The sequence below is a fragment of the Saccopteryx bilineata genome, chromosome 3, assembly GCF_036850765.1.
Source record: "Saccopteryx bilineata isolate mSacBil1 chromosome 3, mSacBil1_pri_phased_curated, whole genome shotgun sequence".
NCBI classification, from domain to species: Eukaryota; Metazoa; Chordata; class Mammalia; order Chiroptera; family Emballonuridae; genus Saccopteryx; species Saccopteryx bilineata.
In genome coordinates this window covers 144,320,028-144,329,439 of record NC_089492.1, presented here as the reverse complement: position 1 = coordinate 144,329,439, position 9,412 = coordinate 144,320,028, and the positions used below count along the sequence as shown (strand labels likewise).

The 9,412-nt window shown below is 39.4% G+C and overlaps 1 protein-coding gene across 3 annotated transcripts in view; it reads right to left on the bottom strand.

The window, feature by feature from the left end:
- Positions 1 to 3,598: 3,598 nt before the first annotated feature.
- The window catches only part of KCMF1 (potassium channel modulatory factor 1), a 105,525-nt gene continuing 99,711 nt past the window's right edge, over positions 3,599 to 9,412 (bottom strand). For all 3 annotated transcript variants that reach the window (XM_066267534.1, XM_066267535.1, XM_066267536.1), the window contains exon 7: positions 3,599 to 4,221. In XM_066267534.1, coding sequence (XP_066123631.1) covers positions 3,960 to 4,221 — 262 coding nt within the window. In that variant the 3' untranslated portion in view covers positions 3,599 to 3,959. The remainder of the gene's footprint in view (positions 4,222 to 9,412) is intronic.

The window sequence follows — 9,412 nt, the reverse complement described above, 5'->3', positions numbered from 1 at the left end:
TGCTTAAGCATGGCTGAAGGTGACAGGCACAAGAAATTAATTTTTTACACTATTCTGAAAGTCACTCGAATTTGGCTTTCGAATATACGGTTAGGAAATTATTCGGATAAGGCTCTATTTAAAGCCACAGAATTTCACACTGTCACAAGTGACCAGAAAATCTGCAAACTTGCTCCATTTCGTATTCCAACTTGGAGATAGGGCTTCAGTCACACCTGAGGGCGAATCGGAAGTGCCTAGTGGAGTTTTAGAAAGAGCACAGAAAAGCATGCGCTTTGTGCTGGCATTAACATCAACTTTATCATATAATTCTGGGAAAAACTTCATACCTACCATTTTACTTAATAATGAAATAAATTTTGCATGTCTACAAAACTGTGCATGCCAATAATTTAGAAATAGATTTTATATAAAGTTATGGGGCTTTTCCTTACAAAACCGATCAGTTCAAGAGCTTTTAGCGCCCACTTCTGTTACTTTCCATAGCGCTCTGCTAACCATACTAGACTCCAGCAACAGCAGACTTATTTACTGAACTTTTCCATGGCAGGATCCCATCATTAGACCCTTTTTCTCCAACCACCTCCTTCCTCATTTGCCCTTAAACAGAGTGATGAGCTACTGAAGTCAGTGTGGATTCCAAGAGCCATGGAATACACTACACAGGGAAGTGAAATACTTGCTGTGAGGGGCCATTAAGAGCACTCTTGAGACCTCCTTCCTGTTTTTCGTAAATTGAAAGCCTGTGGATCAGGAAAAACTACAACAGGCTTAGTAACCACTGTACATTATTGAAAATTCAAATATTGAGAGGAAAAAATACTGGGGGGGGGGAAGGGAGGATAATAGGATGGATTGTTGTGTTGCTTCTGTTATTCTAAAATGTAATCTGCTATCCTAAGACACATTTCCTTGGGGGCCACAGGGAGATGGGCTTTCTCTTAAATTTCCTAAGTCTAATTATCAATAAGAATCCACTACTCTGTTAGTACAAACATAGGCTCCAATCCTGTGAGTTAAAAAAACAATACAATCTGAATACAAATTCAAATATTTCACTGTAGCCAGTAATAGAAATTATATTTTTTAACTAGAGCCATAAAAGCATAGGAACGTCTATTTGTTCAGAGTTAAAATATTTTAGGAAACTAAAAATGACAATCTGAGGAAGTCATGAGGTAGGTTCAACTATTTTGATCAAATTTCAAATTCCATGGTTTTCTGTGATTTAATTATCCAGGAGTGTGATGCCCATCGATATCCTACACACAATTACAGTTTAGCAAAAATTACTCTGGGATTCTTAAACACACAGCATACTCGATTTGATAAATTACACAGAAATAAACATTCTCTGTAGGTCTTCCTCTTCATTATAAATTTTTTTGGATTCTGAGTCATGACATTAAACTTCTTCCAGAACACTTTAAACAGAAAAATTTAAATTATTAACAAACAGGAAGTGAAGACAAACACCTGTAGAACACTTACAAACTTATACCCTAGACACTCAAAACTAAACGTAACAATACCTCTCAAAATGCAGGATCCAGTCTTTAAAAATTTGAAGGTGTAGCTAAAATAAACAATGGTATACTGATTTTTGTCTTCTCTACATCAAAGTCTTTGCAATTTTTATTCAATAATTCCAAAAATGTTAATTCAGAAACTAAAGAAAAAAGACACAAGAATTTGAAGGACTTAAAATATATTTTTTATATTGATAGTCTGTGTCTCTCTACCCTAAGATAATACATCATTATTGATTACATACAGGATGAGGTGAGGTATTTGTAAAATAGCTGGTAAAAAATAATTAATATACAGTATTCTACATGAGATGGAATCTTACGAACCTTTAAATTTTAAGTGTTAAGTTCATCACCTAAATTAAATTGCCCTAAATGAACTTACAGTCGTTTCCTCAAACATGTTAAAAAAAGATGGTACATTTCCCCAGAATTTGTGCAGAAAAAGGAAAGCATGTAATTGGCAATTTCTATTTCTCACATCCAAAGTAATGCGTTCACACAAAATCAGGACCTTTAAGTTTAGCATAAATAGAAAAAATACTAGATTAGAGATATAAAATCTCTGAATAATGGTTAATTCACCAACAGCAAAGAAATTCAAGTGGTCAACAGTCTTGAAAATGCTTTATTGAAATGTGTGACTTATATGTGCAGAAGATGTGTTTGAAAAGACCACAGCTTGAAAAGTGGTTTTTGAAACGTTTCAACAACCAATTGAGAAAAAGAAAATCACTACTGGAGTTGACTTCCAGTATAACCAGAAGCCTGCTGTAAAATCCTCCTTTGAACCACTTCCCGTCACAGAAACTAAAGAAAACAAAGCTATTATATTTGAAACTGTTGGAGTCTGAAGTTGCAGAGGAGAAGCAATAGTTTTTAGACATGTGGGGTGACTTCTTTTTTGGTTACATTTAGATGAACATGGACTTCACAGTTCTCGGAAGAACACCAGAGGGTGCTCAAGTCTGTATGCTCGTCCTGGCGCAGAGATGGGAGCACACGCAGGAAAGGACAGGACTGCGGGACAGGAGACTGAGAAAGGGCTCAGAGGAATGAGAACGGGAGCGAGGCATGATTAGGTTAAGTCTAGTTATAAATTTATCAGAAGCTGTGTGCACCTTTTTTAAAAAGTCCTAAATTGACATTCCAAAAACTGCCCCAAATCCCCAAACCCACTGTCCCTGCCTTGGAGCTATTGTGAAAATCTATGCACAAAAACTGCAACAGAAAATAAAAAAACATCCCAGCCCCTCCAAACCCCAAAACAAACCCAAAAGAGCTGTACATTTTTTTTACACATAGGATTAATAATATAGGCATATAGGTGGCATGATTCAATTAAAAGGCTTTACTTTTTATGCCAGAAAACCCCCAATAAATAAAAGGTGCTGAAGTTAGCATTAAGAATTTGGTTGTAATATATGTATCAACAAAATCTGGGAAGGCAAATCCTCGAAGCTCCCCTGAAACTGATGATCTGTCTCAGCAAACTATGAAACACATTCATAAATAATGCAAAATATGATTGAGAATGTGAGCTCTTTCAAAAACAAAGAAAACATAATTCAGGTTAATTTTGTTGAACAGTGAATAAATGAAATTCATCTATACCTGAATAAAACATATATAACAATTGAGAAAATTTTAAACAACCACAAAAAGTAAAATCTATGAACAGGATTTGTTTGTAGGGCACACGAGCGCCCTGCAGCAGATTCCGACAGTAGCTTTACTGGTGTGTCTTCCACAGATGAAGTAAAGAGACAGGCTGAGCTCCACATGGGCAAGATAACAGAACGACAGGACAGTCACACAGGTGGAGCGACACCCGCAACAACTCCCAGATTCCACTGCAGAGCTGGCTTTATGCGTAGGAGGCACACAAAGAAAGGTGATTCAGGCAGACATTATTCAAAAGCTACTTCATCATGTAACTCTTTTGCCGTGTAACCATTGAATAATGTTTGGGAAAGCTTTGGGTTTTTAAGTTTTACTCCTTGTATTTAACTTTTTAAATAACAAGGTCATTAAAACTCATGCACGCTGCAAAAAACCTCATGCAGTAGTTAAGGTAAACCATCCAAGCAGTTTTTATTCATTAATATTCATAAATACACACAGCAGCTTCATTAGATTTCAATTTTCCTCTTCAGTTTGAATGTGGAGTATTAGGAGAGCCTTTTGCATGTCAAGGTACAGGAAGCAGAGATCACCCCTGCACTGCTACCTACATTTACCTGCTAGAAGTAAAAATTAGTTAAGTGGAAATGATTATCATATATATTTTCTCTCTTCCTTTTGAATGTACACAATGTAACAAGAGTGACAGACCTGAAATTACAATCACCAAACAAACCCAAGATAGTTGTTGTCCACTTTCATTGGCAAATACAGCACAGAGGACATTGTCTGCGAATTGGGATGTCATCAAAGAGGAGGTGGTGGAGGCTCATTTCCTTTATTACTCTCTTTTAAATTTAGGTTTTCTAAAGCAACATCTAAAGGCATAATATCTACACAGCCCATAGCACCAAAATCTGCCATCTCCCCCCGTTCATCCTCGTCTGAGGAAGAGCTCTCTTCGCGCACCAGAGTGGACAGAAGGAGCTCTTGGACGAACAGGCTGCGGTCTGCACGCTCACTTTCCATGGACTGGCGCTCTGTTTCAGACATTTTAGGATCGTTCAACCTGTGTGAGTTAAAAAGAAAAGATCTTATTAAGCAAAAGTCAATGGGCAACGGTAAGGTTACTTTCTGCAATGTCCTACATTGTGCAAGCTTTATAGGTGGCAAAACACAGAATCCGGAGACGTATTATTGGAACACCTTGCACTAATTCATTCCCCTAGTTGAGATGAAATCCCCACACTTGTAGCAATACTGTTACCCTGACGTGCAATCTATGCTTTAATTAGATTCAGTGAGACAAACACATTTAGACTTCTCACACTCCCTAAGGCAGGCGTCCCCAAACTAAGGCCCACGGGCCACATGCGGCACCCTGAGGCCATTTATCCGGCCCCCGCTGCACTTCCGGAAGGGGCACCTCTTCCATTGGTGGTCAGTGAGAGGAACACCATATGTGGCGGCCCTCCAACGGTCTGAGGGACAGTGAACTGGCCCCCTGTGTAAAAAGTTTGGGGACCCCTGCCCTAAGGAGTAAAGAGAGACAAATACATGGTGACGGAAGATGATCTGACTTTGGGTGATGGGCACAAAATGCGATAGAGATGTTTACCTCAAGCTTATATACTCTTATTGATCAACATCACCTATTAAATTTCATTTTCTAAATAAAAAAAAAAATCTAATACATTAAATGCTTGGGGCACTAGTGATTTCCTTAACCAGGATTTCACCTGTGGGTAGTAAAAATGGAAATGTAGCAACCCTGGTTACAAAAACAAAATTTAGGGAAAAAATTCTGTGGCGACTAGAATATTCAAATGAAAAAAAAAATCTTAAATGTTCGTTTGACTTCTATATTTCCATTTAATTCTCCCTGAAACAAAGCTATATCCAGAAGCCTGAAAAGGCAAGAAAACACCTCCCTCTCTCTCTCACACACGCACACGCACACACACACATGTCTCCTACCAAGTACCTGGTTGGTAACAGCACTGACTTGAGTTTCAACGGCTCAGAATGCTTACAGATATTAAGAGTTGAATTCTTGTTACTAACCTCTTATATGACTTAAGCTAAATTCTTAGTTTCAGTACTAATTTTATTTCTCTACACTTTTAGTGGCAAAGAAATAAAGTAGCTGGAGCACTAGAGTGACAAAAAGTAGCAGAACATGGAGAAAATGGCGACAGGAAAAAGGTTCACCCAGCAGGCATGCAGGGCAGAAGCTCCTGCCAGAGAACTCGGTGTACACGGAGCCCACAGACGCCCTGCTCCACGCTCCTCCACAGCTGGGACCTGCCCTCCACTATCCGACCTGTGCTGACAGGCGCCAGGGCTTCCCACAGTAACATGAAGATACGTACTGGGCATTTACTATATAGGTCAGGCTCTAAGTGCTTTTTGTATGTATTATATTATCTCATTTAACTCCTATGAGTTAAGTCTCATTATTATCACATTTTATAGAAGGAGGAAACTGAAGAAGAGGTTAAGTGACTTACTCAAAATCTCACAGCTGTCAAATTCAAAACCACTGAATGATTAGATCCATGGTTCAGAAAACAAATGAAAAGATCCAAATTTCAGAACTTAACCCTTTGAGTAGTGAGTGTTTTTCATGCTTGCTGACCCCTGGGAGTGAGTTTCTTTTAAAAACTCCTGGCCGTTACAGTGTTATTAACTTAAAATGATAACCAATTTATGGAAACAAGAAGAACATACATTTGCCTTTTTTTAATGTTGCCTTACACATTTTTAAAATAAACTGATCGTACTCTGGATGGTCAGGAGGTATGAGGATGTACATGAATGTTTGTACTGCTCAAAGGGTTAAGGAAAGCAAAAGGATATGAAAGGTAATTACATAAAAAGCCATAAATCTACACTGAAGGTAAATGACTGATAATATTTATTGTTAAAAGCAAATTAATATATCATAAGAGCCTGACCAGGTGGTGGCGCAGTGGATAGAGTGGCAACCTGGGATGCTGAGGACCCAGGTTCAAAATCGCGAGGTCACCAGTTTGACTGTGGGATCACAGACATGACCTCATGGTCACTGGTTTGGCTGGAGCTTTCTGGGCAAGGCACATATGAGAAGCAATCAATGAACAAATATAGTGTTATAACTACAAGTTGATGCTTCTGATCTCTCTCCTTTCTTTTCTCTCTCAATAAATAAATAATAAAAGAAAAAAGAATATTATAAGAAAGTACCTAATGGAATAGGAAAATAACCATTATGCTACATGTCCTCAATATGTCCTTAGCTCTGGAAAAGGCCTCTGGTAAAGAAAAAAAATCTAAAATCAAAGTCACTATAGAAAAATTAAGGATGTAAGAGGACTATACAGTAAGCAGGAAAACTAGAAACATGTAGGCTGAGGCTCCAACCCTTTGGAGAGCATGTAATTCCAGTATTACTGTTTGGATTTTTAGAAAATAACTGACAAAATGTTTCCTTCCTGAGAGGCAGATAAAATCTGTCCTTGAGCTAGGTTTTCCCACTGGCCAAACTTCACTTGGGATCTAGAAGTAACTGCAAAGCTTGTAAGGAGCTTCAAACTGGGGTTAGCAGCCGTGGCTGGATAGGTTGGCTGGTTAGAGTGTTCGTCCTGAAGGACAAAGGTTGCTGGTTTGATTCCGTCAGGGCATACAGGAACAGGTCGATGTTCCTGTCTCTTTCACTCTCTCTTCCTTCCTTCCTCTCTTGCTAAAATCAATAAATTAAAATTAAAAGAAAAAGAAAACTGGGGGTTAACAAAACTAGCTGGCTCCATTACCAAGACTGAAATCTGACATAGACACTTTTTAATTTTTTAAAAAATTTATTCATTTTTATTTTATTTATTTATTTTTCTTTCCTTTGTATTTTTCTGAAGTTGGAAACGGGGAGGCAGTCAGACAGACTCCCGCATGCGCCCGACCGGGATCCACCCGGCACGCCCACCAGGGGCTACGCTCTGCCCACCAGGGGGCGATGCTCTGCCCATCTAGGGCATCGCTCTGTTGCAACCAGAGCCATTCTAGCGCCTGAGGCAGAGGCCACAGAGCCATCCTCAGCACCCAGGCCAACTTTGCTCCAATGGAGCCTTGGCTGCGGGAGGGGAAGAGAGAGACAGAGAGGAAGGAGAGGGGGAGGGGAGGAGAGGGGGAGGGGTGAAGAAGCAGATGGGCGCTTCTCCTGTGTGCCCTAGCCGGGAATCGAACCCGGGACTCCTGCATGCCAGGCCAATGCTCTACCACTGAGCCAACCAGCCAGGGCCAAAAATTTATTCATTTTTAGAAAGGAGACAGAAACAGAGAGAAAAAGAGAAGGGAGGAGCAGGAAGCATCAACTCCCATATATGCTTTGACCAGGAAAGCCCAGGGTTTCGAATCAGTGGCCTCAGTGTTCCAGGTCAACGCTTTATCCACTGCACCACGACAGGTCAGACCTGACATAGACACTTGATTACTTTCTAAAAGGTCAGTCATTTTGGATCTCCAAAAAAACGTGTCCTTTCCATCAGTTCCAGGGCAACAAGAACAGGAATTGCCCTGGGCCAAGGAGACCAAAGATTAGGCCTGAGCCTATACATAAAACATAGTAGCTGCGTGACCAGAGACGAGGATTTCCCCTTGGGGACACTGCAGCCGCTCTCGAACATTCACAATGCATGTTAATATACTATTTGAAGTTCTTTTTAAATTTTTATTGATTGACTGATTTTATTAAGAGGAGGGGAGGAGAGAGAGACAAAGGGGGGTATGACACAGATTTGTTGTTCTGCTCATTCATGCATCCATTGGTTGACTCCTGTATGTGCCCTGACTGCAATCTTCACGTATCGGGATGATGCTCTAACCAACAGAGCCATTTGAATTTCTGAGAAGTCCAACAGTAAATAACCTATTTTTGTTACTCAGTTTTGCCCAAACTTATTCATTATGAAGAAAACTGAACATAAATAACTATTTACATTCCTTAGAATATATAAAGTCCCAGGGAATATTTTTTGGGAAATATTGCCTTAGGTGTAAACCAGAATCTAAGGCAAGCACTCAGAGGTTGTCTGCACCACACCCTGCAAACTGGATGTCTAGTGCAGAGAAACTGCCACAGAGAAAAACCCCATTACCGAGCCCACTGAGCATAGGGTTAGCAAGAACAAAACAACAATGAAGCAATGGCAGGAACTTGTCTCTTCTAAAGGGCCCTGGCAAGACATTCATTCCACCTAGAGGGCAGTGAGCTCTCAGGGGATGTCCACACTGGCAGGTCTCCTTCTTGAGGGGCACCGAGATCTGGCAAGTTTAAGGCTTGCTTTTAGTTGGCACTACAGGTAAGGTTATACAGCAGCAGGCTAGATCTAGCTGTGGCTCTGTAATTTATACAGAAGCAACATTTTCTTCTAATAACCAGGCAGTTATTGACTTTGCAGAGATAATCCAAAGGTAAATTCCCCACTTCAAACTTCCTCTTTAGATCCGTAACAAATAATAATGGCTCTCATTAATTGGGCATTTACGCCGGATATTAGCCAGACTATACTCCTACCAGTGTTTCAATTCATCCTCAAAACAATTCTTTTTCTCATGAGGCAAAACTCATAGGATACTGATGATAAAACTGAGATTTGGAGAAATTAAGTGACCTGCCTAAGGCCCAAACTAGTAAGTGGCAAAGCTGGGACTCTACAAAGGGGTCTACAGACAACTTTTATTTTGCATCCACAATATGTTATTTATAACTCTATAAATGTGCCAGAGAGATCTGAAAGTATGAGATAAAATAAATATGCACAGAAATAATATTTTCTTCTCACACTCGTTACACTGCATTTTGGAGACAACTGATGTATTACACTAATTTTCTTCTTCACTTTACAGTTATTACTTTATATTTTTCTCTGTTCCATTAAAAGCCCAAATTAGTCCACATTCATTCTCCATTAAACCAAAGTCTACTACTCATCACTGCTCTGTCTAAACTCCTTTATACTCTTAAAGGTCACATTAAATGCCCATGAGATTTTTAGCACAGGAATACATTCAGTTGCTAATGGTAGTTTTCAGAAGTAAGTAAGAACTCTTCTCTATCCAGTAGAGTCACTTCCTGGGTGTACTGAGTATTTTTTACACTGTGCTAAACCCTTTTTTTAGTCGTTACTTTTGTTGTGCACAGACCATAAGAATTTAAATATTGCTTCTTTATAAATTCTCAGGAGAAAACCAACATATTATGAAATCCTCTCTTGCACCTCTTAATA